Consider the following 22,559-nt stretch of genomic DNA (forward strand, 5'->3'; position numbering starts at 1 on the left):
GGTAAAACAATTTTCATTAGATTATTGGTTTGGGTGATTATTCAAATAAGTTGGGTTTGATGTATTTTGGGTTGCATAGGTTAAGATAGTAATATTTAGCTTGGTGTCGGTCAAGTAGGTCGCGTCGTTGACAGATATTCCCGAACGCGCCTGCTGCTGCTGCTGCTGGTCCGGATTGTTGATTCGATCAAAATATGGCCGCAGAGCACGCAGAGTTCGCGTCGTGTTGGTGTTAGCAGTGTAAGCGGGTGATTTCTATATCATGTAGTGTTTTCTAGTCTTGCACCCGCGATTAACATTCCTCATAAAATCCAACGCGGTTTCAATGTGGTTAGCGTAGTGAACGATTTGTGCTTTAGTTGCGGCGTGACCACCTGGTTCCTGCGCACCATGCGACGAATTCATGCATTCGGAATAAAATAGTGCGGTGTTTGTTTTCACACCACGGATGCCGACGCCGATCCGCCCAAGCCCTTTCACGTCGATGGAATCACCCCGAAATGGCGAGATGGTTCATCCGGGCGCGTCGTCACTCTGTACCGCCCTGTACGACTATGCCGCACAGGGCGAGGACGAGCTCTCGCTCAGCAAAGGCCAGATCGTGGAGGTGCTCTCCGACGACGCGAAGATCTCCGGCGACGAGGGCTGGTGGACGGGTAAGATTGGCGACAAGGTGGGCATCTTTCCGGCCAACTTTGTCGCCTACGACGATCTCATCGACGGCAACAACAGCCTGATCAATGATATCCACCCCATCGAGCTGGACTTCAGCGAGCTGCGGCTGCAGGAGGTGATTGGGGTGGGTGGATTTGGTAAAGTGTATCGAGGGCAGTGGAAGGACCACGAGGTGGCGGTGAAGGCCGCCAGACAGGATCCGGACTTAGAGATATCAGTGACCAAGGAGAATGTCATCAAGGAGGCTAAATTATTTTGTTTGCTAAATCATGAGAACATTGTGTCGCTCGAAGGTGTGTGTTTAACGGAACCGAATTTGTGCCTGGTGCTAGAGTACTGCAGGGGTGGGTCGCTGAATCGGGTGCTAAGTGGCAAGAAGATTCGACCGGATGTACTCGTGGACTGGGCGATTCAGATCGCCAAGGGGATGTATTATTTACACAATCAAGCCCCAGTGGCTTTAATTCATCGAGACTTAAAAAGTTCAAATGGTAAGTAAAAAAAGTTGTATGGGTTTTGTTTACATGGATAGAAAACTCAGAGTAACATTTTGAGCTGATTTATATCATTAACAAATGTAATTATTAATTATTTAAATGTTACGGTGTTAAATTAGAACCTTGTTATTAGAATGATCATACCGTAGTAATTTCTATTAATTTATTATCATGAATCGTTTAATTTATACTAAATTGTTCTGCGACATATTTTGACAATTGCGTAGTAATCGTAGTAGTATTAATAGTAAATGTTTGCAAACGATATAAATTTATGCAAAATTGTCAAAGTGACATCATGTTAATAAGCGAAATTAATTCATATGAGAAAAAATCATGTTTTATTGTTTCGGTCATTAAACTAGTTTAAATTGAAATGATTTAAATAGAATGAGCCGATGGGAGTTGGGATTTAATTGTCGGCGGGAAATTCGCCGAATTTTAGGCTGTTTGTGCGCATCGAAACAAATTTGCATCAAATTTCGCCGCATTTGTCCGAAGCGGGTTAATCATAAATATTTTCATCGCAAAGCCTACGCACTCGTAACACAAAGTTAAAAGTCCTACGGTATATAATTAAGCATCGGTCCAATTCACCGAAATTTAACGAATGGTCCCAACTTCCACTTCGCAAACATCACGCCATTGTTTCAAGTGAGAAATTACCTTGTTTTCGGAGATTTTCTTTGAAATCACTGCTAAAATTTCATCGAAAGTTCTACAAACAATTTCAGATCTTAACCACTTCTGGTAACTGGTAAGTGTTCGACGTAATTTGGAATTTAAAATCACGAAAATAACATGGGAGGAATTTTTATAGTCTTTGCGCAACGCAACGTTAAAAGTTCGGGAAAAACAAACTCGACATTTGACGCGTTCGTTCTTCGGCATTCACGTTGTTTACGTGTCGAAATCGGTCGGGTATTAATCCGTCGCGCATTCAAATTAATTACCCACTAATTGTGGGCACACAACTCCGCATGCATAATGCATGCAAATGCTTTGTTCCGTTGGAAATGTTTTTTTAAAATCTTTAACGCGTTAATATAGGCCATCCATTTTTATATCATCAATAGTTTATTGATGCATAAAATTTTGCTTTTAGGTAATTACTTTCGTTTTAAGATTTAAGTAAGTTGCATTTTATAGCAGTAGTTTAAGTTGCGCATGTGTTCGTTCTTTGCGTTGTGGTTAATTGCAGGAGTTCCCACACATGCAACATTAATGTGCCATTAACAGCTACGCGATTTGGATTTGTGCTGGTCGAAACGTTTTAAAAGTTTTAAATAGTCGTAAAAACGCACTTGCTGCCAACAATCTCCTTTAAGTACACAATTTACACTATTAAATCGGCAATATTTTTGGTGAAAGTGATCATTTAATTGCAACTCATCATCACTATCATGCTGATTGTAAATGAAATGTGTTTATAGGAAAACTCAGAATTTTAGACTTTAGCATTTCTTAATGGATTTATGAATATTTTACCGATCACATGGATAAATTATTTGTGTAATTATCGGATATATGAAGCATTACATTCATCGTCCTATATATCGACCTAAATATCAACGAAAACAATATGTTTTAATTAAATATGACTAAAAATGTTTTATTTCTCCCTGAAAATGTCACTTTTAGCACTCTCACTTGGTGACGACAAAACTGATAAGTTTGTTTGTATGGTGTTCGAAATTAGCTTTTAAACATTTTTTATAGCATTTTAATTTAACCCACACTTTATTAGAGATAAAGTGGTGTTGGGAATTTCCCTAGGTTTTGATAAATTTTTTAGGTCTACTTTTGAATAAGATAATAAGCAGGCATCTCAAATATTAGTTATTTACGAAGTTATATCTATAGAAATGTGTAGTATATAGGTTGTCACAGTAACATTGACGATATGATCTTCTTTTATTGAATTTTGATACAATTTAAGCCGATAAGAATTAAACCGTTAAACTTTGTAAAAATGTAAAACATATTTGCATGGTTTTATTGGTTTTATTTGCGGTTTTAAGTTCGAAGATTTGAATAAATAATGAAAATGAAGGAAATATTCAATGCCACTACGTACCGTCTCACAATAAACACCAATTTGTAAAAATATTCACAGGATATCAGGAGAAATTAAATCTAATCTAATCATTGCTATATTATCAGATTTGAATGCGGCTCAAAGATTATCTATGTTTTAATTGTAACCGGTTTTAACAAAGTTAAATGCGATAAATTTCACACATTTTGTTTCAGACTTTTCCTACTTTTGCAACGCGTAAAAACTTTTTAACTCTTGCAAATATATTTATAACAGAAGATAATCTGAAAATGCTATAACGTAACAACCACACCTTCACATATAGAATTATGTATGAGATAAGATTTACATGATTGTGATAATGAAATCTATTATAAATAATATTTCAATGTGCTCTATTTGCCACAGCTAGTGAAAGTTTTCACTACTCAGGCATATTTTTTAACTTACACCCTTTATGAATAGCGTAGAACCACTGCACGTGTTATATTCAACTTATTATAACTTATATTCAAGGAAACTTTTACTCTTGCATGCAACGCAAACACACGGGTCATTTAATGCATTACTTCATTTGCTTCACAGTTCAAAAACGATGGATTTATCGACACGGAATAAAATATTTAATTATCATATTCGCGTGCGACGTGCAACCGAGTAAATCGCGGCAATAAACCATTCTTGCTTTTCGATTTATGTGTATTGGTTTGATATTTACTTAGATCGATTCAGCAAAACTGGGACAAATAAAACAACGCAAAACACACAACAGTCTTGTTAATTAGAATAATTATAATATGTTTAATTTATTAAACTTAAGTTTTACATGTTAGTATAAGAATTATGAGGAAACAGAAATGCATTATGCAAAGTCAGTTTCAGTTTAGGAGTAGTTTGGACAAGTACGAAAATTGGGTCAGAACATTGTGCTGAAAACTTCAAGACTTTACGTCCAAACATTTTCTGACTCAGGGGAAAACATTCTGGACCTTTTCGTAATGCATAATAGAAACGTCATTTACCGCTCGTGCTTCGTAAACACGCGGAATAAGAAACTTTCAGTTCCGAGAAGTTTACTGAACAAAAAATAAAACATTATGTTTATTTTATTAGAGATAGTATACTCACTACACATCGGAGTATCTATTAATGCAAATATTTAATTTTGAATTGTGAATAATACAAAACAAACCAGTCAACAATAAATTCATATCGAAAACATAAACCTGGCCTGATTGACAGTTTGCGAATGGTAGTGCCGTGATTAGTGTGCGAATGGCATTGAAGATGCCTTAAATGGCACAAGATGTTGAACGTGGAAAACAATTTGAATAGGTCAGTGTACCTGCACGCCGATTGAAAGGCAAATAATTATTTCATCTTGTACATATGAAAAAATACAATTACAATAATCGAGTCAAATCGCAATCGCATGTGCATTGGAAATTAGTTCTTTGCGCTGCAAAGTGATTGGCGTAGCGGAGTGTGCGGTGAAGTTGGTGTATTAAAAATAGAAACACGTAGAAAATACAATCGACACCGACGGGGTTTCCGAACCGACGGCGACTACCACGTCTCTCTCATCGTCTGCTTCTCGAACGTGAAATGCTAAACAGAAAGATAAAGATATCAAAAACCGGCTGCCTTGGTATTATAAATTCCTCACCGCAGTACGTATCACAAATGGATAGCGATAGAAATAAAATGCGCGAATTTAAAGTTTTTCGATAAGCAATAAGTGATCACTTATGTTTTGGTGATGATGATGTAACTGATCTTTATTTAATGTTTATTCTTTATTCTGTTTGTTATCCATCCTATCATAAGTTGTATCGCATGTAATTTGTCGCGTATTGCGGCTCGATTTTACAAGTTTTCGGATTAAAGTCATAAATTGGTATTAGCTGAGTTATGTATTCAAATTGAATCGGTTTGTCGTTGTTAGAAGGCAAGAATTCAACTTTAGATAAAGTTGTAAATCGTTGCCGCACATTATTTCATTCTATACGCGACGTTGTTTTGTTTATTTATCAAATCTGTTTGTGGTGGGCTGAATGCTGCCTATGTTACGACATAGTATTCTATGCTAAACGCAACACACCCAAATATGATTATATTTAAGCAAACAAAAGAAATTGAACGGTTAAAGATTCAAAACTGTTAGATACTTAAAAAAATAAAAGCAAATCCAACTTTATTTTTAAAATAATGCCAAGTAACTAATTTTACTCCGCGTTGGTCTTGCGGTCATAAATAAACTAGTAAAGTAAACCGTGTGTTTTACTCCCTCTTAGCAGAAATATATTGCTGTTAATTGTTTTCGAGATAGTTGTTGGTGATTGCACGTTGTGTGATGTAGTTAATGTCTATTTTGTGTTTGTATTGCAGTGCTACTGAAAGAGGCCATCGAGAATAACGACCTAGAGTCGAAGACTTTGAAGATTACGGACTTTGGGCTAGCGCGCGAAGTGTACAAAACGACGCGGATGTCGCAGGCGGGCACCTACGCCTGGATGGCGCCCGAAGTGATCCGTAATTCGACATTCTCGCTCGCCAGCGACGTGTGGAGCTACGGCGTGCTCCTCTGGGAACTGCTCACCGGCGAAACGCCCTACAAGGGTATCGATACTCTGGCGGTGGCGTACGGTGTTGCCGCCAACAAGCTCACTCTGCCCATCCCCAAGACTTGCCCCGAACAATGGCGATCACTAATGCAAAGTAATTATTATAGCTTTCATTGTTTATAATAATGCGGCACAAAAATGTAAAGGTTTTGAATGTAGGTTGTTGGGTTTTTTGTCGGCGCGTGTCAAAGAAGTTGAATTTAAATGCGTTCCGGTTAGCGTTGGGGTTTGGCGACCGCAGGCGTACACGAATAAATAATGACATGAAGATGTCGGATAATGTCACCTGTTGGAAATCACGAATTATGCATGCACGTGTGATTTGGGTGGATTTTATATCGTGTACCTGTCATGTTCACTAAACAGTTGTTGAAAAATGCAACTAAATTTTGTAAATATAAAATGTTTATAGAATGCTGGGAGTCCGATTCGCACCGAAGACCTAGCTTCAAAGAGATTCTTATCTCGCTAAGTAACATTGCAAACTCATCTTTCACGCAAACACCGCACGAGAGTTTCCACACTATGCAGGATGATTGGAGGCGGGAAATTGAGGAAGTTTTGCTTGAACTTCGCAGAAAGGAAAAGGTAAAATTATGCCACAATTAAACACATATCTCAATACTTGTAAAATTTTTAAACCACATAAATTTGATTCAACGTTCTTCTTTCTTGCTGCTTCTGAACACACAAATAAAAGGCTTGCAAATCGTTTGAGGAGGTAAATACTGTGTGCTTTTGTAGAATTTTGCTTTGTGTGCATCTGAAATAGTTGACTACATTTGCGATTGGGTGTCTTTAATTTACTTCCACGGGAATTGTTGGAGTGTTGTGTTATTTATTGAGATTATTTTAGGAGTTGCGAAACCGTGAGGAGAATCTGAACCGAGCACAAGTTCTTCAACGTCGGCAAGCCGAGCAACTGCAGCAGAAAGAGCAGGAGCTGCGCCATCGTGAGCTGGACCTGCTGCAGCGCGAGTTGCACTTGATGATCAACCAGCACACGCCCACCCCCATCAAACGAAAAGGTATTTGGACTTTAAGCGTATACACTAGTCAGTAGGATGTAATTTATGCACGAGGTTTCGGCCCATTTTGCTTGGCAATGGCATACACCCATTATGTTGATTGCTTTCATTTGGGCGCATATTAAAGACGAAAGGTTTTTTCACAGGATTATCCCTGTTTATGGATATTGCCTGTAGTCCGATACTTTTCACATTTTGTTTAAGTTATTTTTAGTTTCTTATTAATTATAATCATTCACAATGCAACAATATAATATAATTATATTCATTTGTTGCAATTATAATGTGTTCATTTTACTTCATTTACCTAATATCTTGCAGGCAAATTTAAGAGATCAAGACTTAAGTTATTAAAAAAAGAACCTGGATCCAGTATAAGCTTTCCCTCGGATTTCCGACACACAATCACTGTGCAACACACGACGGATGTGCCGAACAAAGCGCTCAGCGGCGTCATTTCCACGCACAGTCCTCCAGGATCTCCAGCGATTACAAGACTTCGGGCGATTGCGCGTGAGTTATCTTTAAAAAACGAATTCATATTTTAAATGATTGCATGGTATTTTTGCGTGATGAATGCACGGTTTGCTTTTCGAGTGTGACGTTGATGTAGAAGTTTTATTTTACTGTGAATTTTTGACCTTTTGAACTGGTTTGAAATTATTAATCATACAATCTTACACACGACACGGAACTAGTTCGAGAAGCAAACAAATATGCGGCGAAGGGATGCGGGGTTTGAGATAACGCGACACTATAGGGTCGACCACAATATTGTTGTCTTGCAGTGCCTGCGGACGGGGTGAAGGGCAAGACCTGGGGCCCAAGCACCTGTCATCAACGTGAGCGAGGGCAGATCCCATCGCTGCGACCGACACAACGACCCGGTGGCGTCTTCTCCAAGAGCGCGCCCAACCTGGATAAAGCTCGCGGCGCGCTCGGCCGCCCGCCACCACATGATATAGGTAACACGACACCCCCAACTCCCCCCGAAACTAAGGGTAGTCCTACTACTACCGCTGGTGGTGATTATAACATGCTGCAGCAGTTATTCAACAAAGTAACAAACGCTTTTGCCATGTCCGAGCCGGCTGGCGCACGCGCCTCCTCCGCGCGTAATCATAGTTTTTCGACTAACAACACCTCTTCGGTACTGGGCGAGAGCAGGCGTAGCCGGTCCATCGGTAACATTACCGAGCCACACTACGACACCGTGTTTAGTACAAACAGTTTTGTTATCGCAACGGGGCGCGCGTCACCTTTACTCGCGAACAACAATTCAATTAGTTTTTCCTCAGACGATTACGATAGCAATCACAGTGTTACCGAAAAGTTGCTCAAATGACGCGCCGGGACTCATTTCATGCTAGCTACTACACTCACCAATCACTTTTGTCTTTGTTCCATTTATTCACACGTTTTTGTTTTTCAAGGGATACTTACTGAAGAAAGTCTTCCCAACATTGCTTGTAAGTGATTTTTGTCTCATCTCGCCAATGCAGAGTGCAGTAAAAACAAAAGCATCCTACAATTTTCATTGGGATGCAGTAACTTTTACTGTATGCCTGTTGTAAATATATTAATCGTCTTATTTCGTTTAGAAATTCATTTTAAGCACAGACAGTTTTAGGCGATTTATGAAAACAGTTTTGATTTCAGCTTAAGTTCATTTCTCGCATAAGCATTGTGTGTGTGCATAGAGTCTTAAAATTTAAATATTTGTGTTTTTTATATAAATTATATGATTTTATTTTGTAGGAAGGTAGATAGAAGTTTGCAATCATTAACTTTAATACTTCCGAAATATTGTCAATGCCGCTTGAACACTACGAACAGTTTATTCATTATTGCTCGACAGTTTACTAGTGTTGTAATGTGTGTGCCAAGGAACGTGTTCGAATTGCATTGTCCTTTTATTACCCCCTGGTTTTGGTGGTGGTTTTTTAAATTAATGTATGTATAAATTTCTTCAATAAACATTGTAACGATGTTTTAAAAAAATATTTTTAAGTTTATGTTTTTTTTTTCTATATAATGATCATTAAAGCTATGTGTATAATTTATTTATTTTTTAATGAATTAATTTATATTTATTTTAATGTTACTTTAATATTATTTCCTGTCACCGGCATGTCCTGGGTAATAGCACGATATTTACAGACTTGTAGTCTTGATTTATATTTTTAAGAATTAATTTTCTTGACGAGTTGATTTATGGTGTGTTTTTTATTCAAGTGATTTGTTTTAATAACGGCTATTTTATTAATGTGTTTGATGGCTTCTTGAGAGTTGTTAGCTTTTGTGGTACTTTTGTTGATAATCCATTAATGGGCCTTAAACAAATTTGGAAATGTATGTTCTGCAGATTATTCGTCGGCGGAAGATTGGGGGCCCGAATATCCGATATCGATTCGTCACAATGTGCCTATTCCTACACTTTATAGCGCCGAAGGTGACAATTACCTAACACTTAACAGACTGGAGATGCTAATGCGTTGTTTTGATTTATTTTAGGAATAAAACTTAAACCAAAACTAGGAATTGTTGAGCTGGTGCTGTATAATATTGCTGCAATGCTGGCGGGCGTCGCTTCTGGATATGATGTTCGTTTGTCAAATGTTTCACCTTTTCACCCAAAGCTACAACCAAATAGGTAATATTCTGTGATTTTACGTCATACATTTACTCTTTTAAGTCAGCTATGACAGTTACTTTGCTTACCATTGCTTACTAAATGTGTTGAATGATTGTAGAGTGGATGATAACGAGGTGCAACAATGGCGACCAGCAATTGAGAATCATGAATATGACTACTCTACGACTGGGGGCAGCTATAATCATAATACCTATCATGGCCCCACAAAACACCACCGACCCTTATTATCTGGTTCGCAATTGATCAATCTTCAACACGACCAAAAACCACTCCGATTTACTGACTCCCCACAACATATCATTCAAATCACTCCGAATCCCTCACCGCGTCGTAAATCCAGCTCTACAAGCAACGATGGTTCAGAGCTGTTCATTCCATACAACGAACGTGCAACTACTATTTACATACCTGGCGATTACCAACCCAACAACGAATCCAACCATTGCTCAGGCTATCTGACGAGGAACGATTTTGGCAACTATCGTGCCGAAACCAATCTGGGCTTTAATTACCAGGAGACTACTTATTCAGCTGGATATAGTTCTGAGTACAGTGGCACGGGGACGAGTACTACCATGTACGGCTACGTCACGGACTACGCGTACGACAACCCCAGTAGTATAAGCAGCCATAGTGGTTCAAGAACACCACAAAGACTTTCCATTCAGAATCATCGTAGAACACCCTCAAACGTGTCTAATGCAAGTTCAACTACTACGAGCGGTTCCAACGTGAATCCAACGTTCAAACTTGACGAAGAAGCTTACACGCCTACCCATTTTCCTCGCAGGCCTTTGGAGTACGATTATAATGTCCCTTTCACGCCCAGACAAGACTCCGAACGCCCCAATACCCTCGAAACGGGGTATACCAAGTTGAGATCCAGCCTCAAACGCAACAATTACCAACCGAATCAGGGGCATTCCGGTGGTAATACGCCTACGAATCCAACACCACCTGATAGTCTCACCAGCGATGACAGCTCGTATGTCTCAGCCAAAGACAGCAACAATAGTTCTGTAAGTCGCGTTAGATTCTCACCCATTCTTATGGATATCAATCTAACTGGTGGTCAGCATCCGGAGGCCAACGCGCCTCTGATACGCAAGTCTCGACAGAGGCCTACCCTCTCGGAAATGGAGAAGGAGTTTATGTCATAGGCAAGCGAATTAATTGATAGTATTATAATTTGTTAAAATTCTAGTGCTTGATGCTCAAATAAGTTGAATTCGAATGAATTTTGCTATTCCAAATGAAAAACCATTAAGTTAGCCATAAACCTATACAAAACGTAGATTAATTCTGAACATTTACAATCCATGGTGCCTGATAATTAACACGTAACAGTGATAACTAAAAGAAACAACAACATAGTCATACATGTGCAATCTTTTTCTTTCCACGCTCTAAACAACATTTGTGACTTGTACTTATATACTCTTTGTAGATGAACTCAATTAAATGACTATATCGGGACGTCTTGGTGCTCTTGACACTCAAATAATTTTTGATGAATTTGTGCGAATTTTATGATGTTACATATGAACACAAATTGTAGAAGAGATGCTGCCTTATTGTGAACACAGATACAATTTAATACTAGGGAATGCTGAAACGCTTTGTTCTTTTGTTTCCTAGATTATATTTGTACCCTTGCATTTAATGTAATTATTTAAGACTGCATGACATTCCCAAACGTGCATTTTGACTATTTTCACTAATCACTTATAATTATAAATTATTTTAATAATTTAATCCAACCTAATAAAGAACTGTAGATTTTCTAAATTCCAACATGAATATCGGGAAAGACCAAACTGTACTTAATGAGGCGAAGACATTTGCATTTACTTTAATTATATTAAGCACATGCGCCGTTTAATTTCCATTCACTTACTTGCATATAGCCCATTACTTATATTATCGTGGCCATCGAGTAATGCGTAAAAAAACACAAAAAGAGAATTATTTACGACGAAAAATTACTTATAGTACTATGATAAGAGCAGTTTAAAGTGCACTATTTCAAAGATTAACAATTATTACTTTAAATAAGATATATATTTATTATTATGTAAATATGATATTTATATACATGTGAGATGGAAATGAGACATTTATCAATAACAAATTACGGAAATATTTGGCTTCCACACTCATTAATGAGATTGTCTAGTTATGTCCGAGTATTGGTTTTGTCAGTTGAATATATAATTGTATGATGAAGAAGGTGAACATTCCAGTGGAATCTAGTTTCATGAAACGATATGACTTAAGTAATACTCAATTGTGTGAATGCGTTGTATGAAATAAAAACATTTCAATTTGATACCCATTGTATTCTTTACAAAGAAATATATAAAATAATTGGAAGTTTTAAATTCTGTTTTGGGATTCTGAAAGATATTGTAATTCTTTATTGATTAAGTAAGTAATTATTTTCCTAACATTGACCGTTTAGGCCCTATTTGCAATTTTATTTAAAAAAACTGTTTTTACATGCCAATAGGGCCTTTATTTATAATTGTGTTACTTGTTTCCGATTCAGAATTTAATCTACTTTCAGTATCCGAAAACAGAATTTAAAAATTCCAATTATTTCAAAAGTTGCATTTGCTGAAAAATGATTTCGCCATAAAAAAGGCAAAACATTTTTCTTTTTTATGTCGAATGTGGTTTACATTAAAATTGCAAATAGGGCCTAAACGGTTAGTACTAACAAAAAAAGTTACTAAAATAATCGATGTAGAATTAAATTATCAATCATAATCCGAAAACAAAATTTAATAATTCCAACTTTTAATTTTCGATATAAAAAAGAGAAATCTTTTGCCTTTTTTATAACAAAATCTTTTCTTTAAAAATTTTTTGTGCCCATTTCTTCGTTTTGAGAAAAATTATCTCGACAACTAAAAGGGATAGAATAAAAATAACTACATATTCTTAATCCTTGAAAAATTCTAGACAAGATGGCATATTTTTCTCAAAACGAAGAAATGGGCACTAAAAATTTTTAAAGAAAAGATTTTATTATAAAAAAGGCAAAAGATTTTTCTTTTTTATGTACGAAATTAAAAATTGGAATTTTTAAATTCTGTTTTCGTATACTATTATATAATTTAATTCTACATCGATTATTTTAGTACGATTTTTTGCTAACAACAACCGTTTAGGCCCTATTTGCAAATTTTAATGAAAACTGCATTCGACATAAAAAAAAAGAAATGTTTTGTCATTGCACTACCACGCTGAAAGCATCATTGTTTACTAACAAACAAGTTATCTCGTACAATTTTTGTCGCCACGCGGTTGGCTTGTGTATCACGTTAGTCTCATTTTTGTCGTCAGGTGATCCGCACGCAAATTTTCTTCATTATTCTTGAGTGAATTATTCTTCGCGTTGTTACATAATATTACTAAATGCTTCTTCGATTGTGCGCGAGTGATGTGAGTCGTTCGTTAAATGAGAATTGTACGTACACAGCGGTAAAGCGTGAGTGATATTCCGTCGGCCGTCGGATACTCTCTTGTATTAAACGCGTACTTCATCGTTCCTACAATGTGCATAATTAAGATCCTTACAACTTACTGGATAAGTCAAAGGCACAAAAATCTATTTTGCATCAAGGTATGTTTCGCATTACTTCAGCCATGTGAAAATCAAATCCAATAATGACTTTACTTGTTTTTATGTCAACCGCGTGGTCTTTAAACACTTATTTACTGAAAAATAGGTCATAATTATTAGTGTTTGGGCGTTTTTCTTTTAAAACTTAGGATTTTCTTTTTGCATCACCCTGTATATTAATTTTCTGTGATATTATTGGGAGTGATTTTAGATATATATTTTCCTACTTGAACTTTGCATTCTCTATTAAAAATATTCTATATTGTTTTTGAAACACTCTGTACAATAGTTTTCCGTAATTACCGTGAAAATTATACAAATTTTGTGAGTATTATATGTTTTATTTGTTATTTTCTTTACTCTAGGTACTTGTCTGCATGTGCGAGGCTATACTGGTCGTATAACTAGATTCAAAGATGGCGGCGTATATTTGGTTTAATTTTATATATTCTAAGTTTTCATTGTAAAACATGTCTCAATAAAGAAATATTACAAGTGATTTTGCCCCATATGATTTGTATGTTCCCCTCCTTCCATTTCAGGTACAGGTCAGAACTTGTAAGAATATTTTTAAGTGTCGCCCTCTTGAGGCGACTAAAACTTAGAAATATTTGTACAAGACCTTATAAGGATTGTCCTTATAAGGAGTTCCCCTCTCAGGGATGATCCCCCACCATAAAAATTGTTGATATGCCTGATAATTTCGGGGATGAAGCGCAGAGACATCGTAGCTGTAGGATGGGCCGGGAGCAATGGACGCATCGAAGCAGTAGACTGTCTAACGACACGGGCCAAAAAATTTAAAAATCTGAGCCACTCCTGTTCTCGGGGTGGCTTTTTCTCATCTTACTCCGTTCCTCCTACTCTACTCCTTTCCTCACTCTATTCCGAACTTCTTTTCTCTGTATTGCCCGTCCTCTCCTTCTCGTTCTTCGTTGTTATTCGAATTTCATTTGAATTTCAACTCTGATGCATAGGCAACCCACATTACTCGGATTTATTTTGATATTTAAGAAAACATCCTTGCTCTACTGGGATTCGAACCATGAATCTCGAATATGCAAGTACAGGTACATGCACCTGAGCCACCGCGCTCTCTTATCTTACCGTATTCGTTTCAGGTATAAATGTTGCACTTTTATTCATGTTTTTAAAAGAACAACACGAACAACACATGTTTCGTCACACGCACACGAAAGTTAAACCAAATACTATTTTTAAACGATTCCTGAAAACGACAAAAGGATATAAAAAGAAATAGGCTTACAAGTATAATATTAAATTGTCTTTTATTGGACCTCATACAATCATGAAAGTACTTTGTAATTGTATTTCTTTAACGTGTGGTGAAACCATTTTCTATAGCTGTGTAACTTCGGTACCACATGGTTTCAGTACCCAATAAAAAAAATAAGTAAATATTAAAATAAATAAATACGTTACTCAATTGTCCTTCTGCTAACAACTGACTTCACATTAGTAATAAATGTTGCTTATCTGAATAAATTAACAGTTGAATAAATAATAATACCAATTCGACGTATTAGCAAGCGGACGGTATCCGACGGCAGCTACCATTGTTAGGATAAAGCCAATCACTTTCAGATTCCATGCACGATAATTCAATAACTGTAAGCCACACTTGCTGAAATTCATTGTCACCCATGCCACTATCACATTAACATCTTAAGAAACGCGATTAATAACTATGCAGAAAGACGCACCAACAAAACACGTGCTCACCACACCACCGCGCACGACCGACTAAGCAGGAAAGAGAATTGCTAGCCGACGTAAACATCCAGTTGGAGACACCAGGTAGATAATTTTAGTATTGGTTTTTGGTATCATAGAAAACATTTATTCTTTAAGGTTTTATAGCATTGATTCAATTGAAAAACTATAAAATACTGTAAAATGCTAATTAATTCCTGCAATAGTTAGCCAGAACAAACTCAGTCTTGCGCAACTCTTTTTAAGTACCCTATTGCGTAATCACCGAGTACGTAAGACATGGGACAACTAACTAAAATGCATACAATACAAAATTACTTAAGTTTAACTTTAAATTCGAACTAAAGTGGTAACAATTTACATTCATTTACTTCGCTATCAATTAAATAGAATAGTTTATAATATAATACATTAAATTCACATTAAAAGCAATTCATTACAATAAGTGTCATGATTCTTCTGCTTGCATCGTCTCCGTATATAAATAGAATTTTAGCTTCATTTAGATTTCGCACGCGCACATACAAAACACATTGTGATTGGGTGCCGATTTTGTTCTACATTCAATACGCTTAAGCTTTCGTACAAAAGTCGGCAAATTGTGTCTGATAATCCTTAATGATAAAAAGTATAAATTTTTAATACTTACAATTGTAATTTCACTTTGGCTCGTTAAAACATCGTATAAAAAGCTACTAGCTAATATATATCATTTACAAATTCTTATAAATGTGAAAATGTTGCATGTTTTGGCACATTATATAGTATATACTATAAGATAAATATGAATGCAAGTGATTTTGACGTCATCAAAAGCTGAAAATTGCGGTCAAATAAGCCTCACCGGTACATTTCAAAATACTGGTACAAAATGCTATTTTGAAGTATTAAATTTACAGTCAAATATAGCAAAGAATTCGTTAGAATCACGTTGCATTTAAAAAAAATTCAGGTTGTCACGGTTTATGGCTATTTGTTACGTTGTCTGGTAATTCATTCTCATATCCCTTGGTGATTACTAGTATAATGTAATCGCCGATAAAACATACCTGATTAAAAATGAAGTACACATTAGACTGCAGAGTGTCGGCCAATGGTGCTACCAGATGTGGTCTTTACTCCTTTACCATCAAATTCAACGGAAATGTCCCGCTTTTCGCCGTTGATGGGTTGAAGCGGGGTGTAGTCGCGGTTCTCTGGACTTAGAGGCTCCTTTTCGTCACTAAAACATTGATACATGAGTTACATTTCACTAGCGGTTCGACTCTTAGCCACAATTGATAAACATTCCGAACACGCAGGCAAACGGTCGTGCGAAAACAAATAACAAACAGTCTGGCAACTGGACAAACAACCCAGAGAGTTGATATTTACATGCTCACTCTAGAACTAGTCAGTCTTCAATTTGTAAATATATCAATTACAAACGAATTGCATGCTAATCGGTACCATTCAAGAAAATTGTACAATGCAGGAAAAATTGAAAAAATAAACATTTTTTTGTTTGCAATCAAAAAATTGTGTTGCAATTGTCTTACACAGGTGAGGGGGCCAGTTTAACGGGTAGTGGCAGATTGAGGCTGTTGGGGTGCGCCGGGGCAGCTTTGTAACTGCAATAAGGCAGCGGAAATCGCCAACTGTATAGACTGATACATTCGTACTGGTGTTAAAAATTGTGCCGTACAATTTCTTTCAACATTGAAGCGTTTTTTATTCACAATTTTGAAAGTCAATATGTATTGATTATTCACTTAATGGCACATTTTTAGCAGTTGAAAATTAAACATGTCTCACCTGGATAGTTTAGGATCCTCTTCATCCATTCTCTTTGATCTGGAGAAGATCATTGCAATAATTCCGGCACGATTCACACAGAAGCATGTAATGTCCACGGCAATAAGGATCAGGAATACTGCGGCGACGACGATGCCGATAATCATTACACTGCTAATGGCCGGTGGGTCATGGAATGTCAGGACGTCAACACCTAAATAATCAAAAATATTTTAGAAACTTTTCAATAATTATGAAACAATCTTAAATATTATGCATACGTTTAGAAAAGAGTGACATCGATAGAAATATTAGTCAAGGTGTAAATCGAAAAAATGTTGTACGCAAATTGTAAAGTGTTTAACAAGCTTAAACAGTTCCCTAAATGAAGACAATGAGTAATATAATGGCTAGACCATTATTGCAATAAAATGTGGGTAAGAGCACCGTAATATTTAATTTTGTTTTTACAAACTTTTATAACTAATGTCATGCTATACTCTATTTTCGACTAAAACAAGAACATATATATATTCATGTAGATAAATTATTTGCTTGCATCTAACGATGTTCACAAAATTTGTAAACATTAAAAAATTATTACACGTTATAAAAGAAATGAATATTTTAATCCGTTTTTATTGCCCTTGCGGTATCCATAAAACCAACATATAAAGTCAGAAGGGTCGGTTATCTCATGTTATTCATACAAAAATTATAAATACACTATACCCTGTAAAAATGTTGCAAAACACCGAAAAAGATATGCGACATGCGATTAAAGCGCGGAAAAAGGGTAAATAGTAAAATGGGAATGGAGGTAATAATGGTAACAATGCCTCGGCATGCAGACCATCTAAAGCTACATCTACTTATACAATTAGTGATGTTATATACCTTTACATCCATCACAAAGATGTAAATCTACGTACGAGTTATGCAATTTGTTGCGGGATTTTTGTTTCAGTCCATCATCGTCGCTCGCTCGGCAAACGCGCACAAAACTCTCCGATTTGTATGCACACGCACACACACAATAAATGAATAAATACATATACCGAGACAGCCGCTTGGATTTTTTAATACTTGGAAGTTGATAACAAATTTGTCCAGTCTGTCTCTGCATATTGTAAAATCACTTTCAGGTTGCGTACATCACTTCACATAAGCGTCATTTGTCTAAATAAAATAAAAATTTACACAATAAATAATAAGTTTAGAAATCAAACTGAAGCCATACTCAGAACAAAAACAATTTGCAACTCATTAATTTCTTCACTTTGCTGGGATGTAATAAAACACCGTATACGTTTCGCAAGTATTCCTTCATTTCCTTGCCCTCTTCCATTCCCCATCACGTCCATAATAATTAATATGTATACATAGTTTTACAAAACAGTGTCCTTATCGATGGTAATAAAAGTTTCAATCTTCAACGAAATATGTGTCTATAAACTTATTCGATAAGTTTACAACGTAACGTATTTATAAATATATTTTGTTATTTTATAACACACAATTGAAATATAGAAGAAAACTTTAAATCAAATGAAATATTTGTGAGTATGTTTGATTTTTTAGAGTTTAATGAATGTGTTAAATGTTTTCTTTAATGAGTAACGATTTTAACTAAGTTCAAGTTAAGTTATTGTCATAATTTACCGAGAAACAATTAAAAACATCAATAAACATGCAAAATGTTGAAAATGCATGCTTTCATCGCAGTTAACACATGCTTTAATTTTGTGTTAAATATTTAAAATCTATTTAATGTTCATGTGTGATGTTTGTGAATTTTTAAAATTTAATTTTGAGCCATTGATTGTGTTCGATTAAATGATATTCTACCACGTTGTGATGTGCTAAATGATGCAGTCCCAATGAATTTCATAATTGTATATTCTTATAATTAATATAATTACTTCATATATAATTTTTCATAATATATATAGTAGATTTTGGCAGCATTTGTTTCTTCGACGTGTACGTGTTTTATTTAATTTTCTTCGGCCGATAATACCATCATAATTCGTCCTTATCGATATAATAATACAATCAACTAGCTACATAATATCACATTCGTACTTCATGCTCAATACACGCATACAACAACACTAATATGTAATATATATAATTAAACATATTTAACATACTAAGTCACAAAATTGGATCATATAACAAACGTTAGTGCTATTACAAAACCAAAACATTAACACAAATACATTCGCCATTCGATCAAAACAAATAATGAATTATGAATGTTATTGTTACAGAATTACAATAAAAACGGATACATAAACAAAAGTAAACATCGTAGACTTTACATTTGAGTTCAGGGAAACGACGTGCAAACAAATAAATAAACTACTACTCCAACTATTCGAACAATCAAACGATTTTAATCAGATGCAGAAATGAATTAATTTCTGCGCTCGTTAACATTATTTTATTGACTGTCAGTTCATTCGGGTCGGGCGAGCTAATTGCACGGAGATAGATGGGTGGACATAAACCAGAGCACATCCAGATGCAAGAACATCAAGAAACAGATCGCTAGGGTCATGACATGTGTAAACCATGAAATTAAAACGAAAATTTCAACTCGCATGCTCAGAATAATTGACTTACGAAAAACGTTGCCTCGACATATTTCATTTTATTTACTCATTTTTACTCCAGATTTATTCATTTAGTTTATATAGTTTTTTGTTCGGTGGATACTGGATAGTAAATAAGTAATACTGGTCAGTTTATATAATTATTTGTCGAATAATGTAAGTAGTGTGTTTGGAATTTGGTATAAAAGTTGTTCGTGATTTTATCAAAAAGAAAACCTCAACACAACAAGAATTCGCTAACTTATTAAACTGATAAGATTTAACTAAAGGGTAAAGTTGAAGTTTGAGTTGAGTTAGACTAAGTTTGATTTTCGTAAACATGTTATGAGCAGTGACGCAGCTTGGAGTAGTATCGAGATCGTCGTGCTCGACGCCGTCCCGTAGTATCTTCCTACTACAAAGAGTAGGTTCATTTAGTTAATTGACAACGGATAAAAATATTCAACACAAACACACCTCATTCGCTCATATATCCATTCTCTCATAATTTCAGGTATTTAATTTAAACTATACTAGTAACATACAAAATCATCGAACGAATACGTAACACACAACCGGAAATCGTGTGGGCTGATTGGTCAGGGAAAAATTTAGTAGAAAGTACAACGGAGGACAAAATAAAACTATACGTGATAAGAAAATGTCATAGAATCACATCCCGAGGGCGGCGGCGATAATCGCAATCAATAGACTAATTGAAACATAAACTCGATCGACAGAAGACGAAAGGGTGGCGTCGTAACTAAAATACTGCTGCTGCTTACCTCGGGCGGTCTTCACGCGGATCTCGGCCGGCAGACTGGAGCCGATTGCGTTGTGCGCTCGCAGTTCAATTTTATACGTTGTGTCCGCACTGAGCTGGTTGAGGTCGTAGCTGGTATAGGTGTAGGATTGCGTGATTTCCGAACTGCATTCATGTTCAGAATCTCTCCACCCGCCAGCTACACGCTGAGTCTGCAGAAATGGCAAAATGCAAATATGGTAATACAGAATCATAATTTTGACGAGTAGGAGTTGGATAGATGAGAATTTAAAAACTTACAATGCAATATTTAATTATGTAGCTGTCGATCGGATCGCCGTTGTCAGCAGGCACATTCCATCGCAGCTCGAAGTGATCGGCGTAGGGGCTGAGCGCGACGTATTCGCGTGTGTTGCCTTCTTCCAAATTGGAGACAAGGATCTTTGGCTCGGTGGGAACGGAGCGTCGAGGCATCGTTATCTGTCGGTTGCCGCTGAAGCCGCCCAACCCAACGTCGTTCTTGGCTGCAAACCGGAAGTTGTACGTCTCTAGTGGAATTAGGTTCTCCACGATGTGTGGCCCGTCTGGGAATTAAAACAAACAAAAGATTTTCACCCGATAGAGTCAACATCAGACAATACAAATGGAAATTGATAGAACTACTGTTCTTGTTGTTCATTTTTCAATTTATCTTTACCTATACTCCAAGTTCTATTTATAGCAGTGTCCCAGGCCCGCTCACGTTCAGTCTGATATTGTACCACGAACGCTCGCAGAGGAAGCCCATGTAAATTGGGCGGGCCAACAATGTTGAATTTCACCGTAGTTGCGGTCAGATCCGCCGTTGTAACTTGCTGCACGTGCAAGGGAACGGTAGCCTCTTTCAGCTCAATTTCCTTAACCGCCTCTCCGAGCTTGTTCTTTGCGATGCATTCGTACTTCGTGTAAAAGCGCTTTTGCGCGTAAGGCCAAACGATCAAGCTGGACTGCGGTCCGCGGTTTTCGATCTTCATCGTTGGACTGTTCAATATTTCTACACCACCCAGTCTCCAAGTAATTGTCGCGTTCGGAATAGATTCGGCAATACAGGTCAAGTTACCCGGCTTATTATCCCACGTCCACACAGGCGGATAATTCTTTGTTTTCTCGAACGTTGGCTTAAATTCTACAGTTATATGACCGTTTTTGTAAGCGCTTCCGACTTTATTCTCGGCAATACATTCATAGAGGCCATCATCGCTACGATTCAATCCGTAAATATTTAAAGTTCCGAATGTTTCTCCTTTAAACTCATCGATTTTCTTTTCAATGATGATTCTGGAGTCAGTTTTTTGCTGGCCGATCATGAAGGCATCCTGTGAACTGCGTTTTCTAAACACAATGTTCGGTGTAGGACGCCCGAACGCCTTGCAGATGATGCGGGTCTCCGAACCTACAGGGGCCGTCACATTGAGAAGCTCATAGATTCTTGGTTTGATCAAGACGTTGATTTTTACTTTAGTCTCGACACGTCCAGCGGGATTTTCCGCAATACATTTGTATTCGTCGTTGTCAGTATATTCAGCGCGTGTAATATGCAAAAGACCGGTGTTTGGCATGACGTTGAATCGATCGGTTTCTGCCAAGTTCTGGCGTTTCTCCATTTTAATCCACGTGTACCTTGGTGGTGGTTTTCCGGTGCCTTTGCATTGAATACTGGCTTGCTCGCCTTCGACGATTGACACCTCTTTGATTTCCTCAATGACAGGAGGAATATGAACTTCGACCTACAAACCATGAAATTCTCATTAATACAGCTCCAGAATTCTAAACGTAGTCGAAAAGAAGGGTAAGAAATTACCTTGATGTTGCGCTCCTTTATATTGCCCGTAGAGACAACCACTGCACGACACGTGTAGACGCCATCGTCGGACTCACGTACATTCTTGATAAGAAGGCCTTTTGTGTCGGAGAAGTAGCGGTCATTATTGATGATTGGCGCGCCGTTGCGCACCCAGTCAACGATGGGCGCCGGATTTGCCTGAACCTCGCAACGGATTTTGAAGTCTTTGCCCAGAATGGGGTACTGTGACTCGGGGGCGTCCGTCCACGTGATGTCAACTGCAAATTAGAATTGGTCATTGTGGGCTTTGAGTTAACAGCTATGTGGAGCTAATTCGGGTAGAAATCCGATCGATTTGTACTCACTGATTGTCTCGACTTTAATTGTCGCCTCCAGCGGTTCAGTGTTTGCGTATTTCGCTGTGCACATATAGTTGCCGGAAAGGTTTTCCGTCAGTCTCGTGAATATCAACACCGCTGCAGTTTCGCCATTAATTCGCTAAAAATAATATTTAAAATGAAAACAAATAATACAATATAAATTTTAAAAAGTTCAGAGTATGCAGAAGGTTTTAAATTAGTTAATTATTAATAACAGAATCATTCGTGTTTCGCGAAAAGTTATTGAATCATTTTAAAGTTTCTCGTGTTGGCAATGTTATACTAGGTGACAAAACCAGAAAAGTTGAAAAACTGTAACGCATTATATAGAAATATATTTTCAG

At 36.8% G+C, this 22,559-nt stretch overlaps 2 protein-coding genes across 8 annotated transcripts in view; one reads left to right on the plus strand and one right to left on the minus strand.

The window, feature by feature from the left end:
• Positions 1-138: 138 nt before the first annotated feature.
• On the plus strand, positions 139-11,847 carry LOC135791534 (mitogen-activated protein kinase kinase kinase slipper). 4 transcript variants are annotated; one of them, XM_065301939.1, is made up of 11 exons: positions 139-1,166; positions 5,599-5,928; positions 6,247-6,422; positions 6,535-6,555; positions 6,691-6,862; positions 7,184-7,375; positions 7,651-7,827; positions 8,296-8,331; positions 9,228-9,314; positions 9,377-9,515; positions 9,616-11,847. In XM_065301939.1, the coding sequence occupies exons 1-11, from the start codon at positions 449-451 to the stop codon at positions 10,676-10,678; spliced, it is 3,111 nt and encodes a 1,036-aa protein (XP_065158011.1). In that variant the 5' UTR covers positions 139-448; the 3' UTR covers positions 10,679-11,847. The 4 variants fall into 4 exon arrangements, with proteins under 4 accessions (XP_065158011.1, XP_065158014.1, XP_065158013.1 ...); XM_065301941.1 differs by lacking the exon at positions 8,296-8,331 and having other exon boundaries at positions 140-1,166; XM_065301940.1 differs by lacking the exon at positions 6,535-6,555 and having other exon boundaries at positions 142-1,166.
• Positions 11,848-14,984: 3,137 nt separating this feature from the next.
• Fas2 (fasciclin 2) overlaps positions 14,985-22,559 on the minus strand; it is an 80,337-nt gene continuing 72,762 nt past the window's right edge. Inside the window, exons 3-10 of one of the 4 annotated variants that reach the window (XM_065302349.1) lie at positions 22,201-22,333; positions 21,854-22,113; positions 20,711-21,779; positions 20,314-20,597; positions 20,036-20,225; positions 16,675-16,867; positions 16,419-16,490; positions 14,985-16,102 (exon numbers count right to left, since the gene is read on the minus strand). In XM_065302349.1, coding sequence (XP_065158421.1) covers positions 15,952-16,102; positions 16,419-16,490; positions 16,675-16,867; positions 20,036-20,225; positions 20,314-20,597; positions 20,711-21,779; positions 21,854-22,113; positions 22,201-22,333 — 2,352 coding nt within the window. In that variant the 3' untranslated portion in view covers positions 14,985-15,951. Of the gene's footprint in view, positions 16,103-16,418; positions 16,527-16,674; positions 16,868-17,959; positions 19,666-20,035; positions 20,226-20,313; positions 20,598-20,710; positions 21,780-21,853; positions 22,114-22,200; positions 22,334-22,559 lie in introns of those variants that run through there. The other 3 variants (XM_065302348.1, XM_065302350.1, XM_065302351.1) reach the window with 3 other exon arrangements.

Source organism: Atheta coriaria, unplaced genomic scaffold (genome assembly GCF_025399875.1).
Source record: "Atheta coriaria isolate IRGN ID8LTWV9N9 unplaced genomic scaffold, Caltech_Dcor_3.1 hic_scaffold_5_pilon, whole genome shotgun sequence".
In the NCBI taxonomy this organism is placed as follows: domain Eukaryota; kingdom Metazoa; phylum Arthropoda; class Insecta; order Coleoptera; family Staphylinidae; genus Dalotia; species Dalotia coriaria.

Bases quoted from the DNA above. Each gene is read 5' to 3' on its own strand.
- LOC135791534 (XM_065301939.1), top strand. From the start codon at position 449: ATGCCGACGCCGATCCGCCCAAGCCCTTTCACGTCGATGGAATCACCC. The intron at 6,423-6,534 runs GTAAAATTATGC...CACAAATAAAAG, and splicing joins AACTTCGCAGAAAGGAAAAG to GCTTGCAAATCGTTTGAGGA. The intron at 7,376-7,650 runs GTGAGTTATCTT...GTTGTCTTGCAG, and splicing joins AAGACTTCGGGCGATTGCGC to TGCCTGCGGACGGGGTGAAG.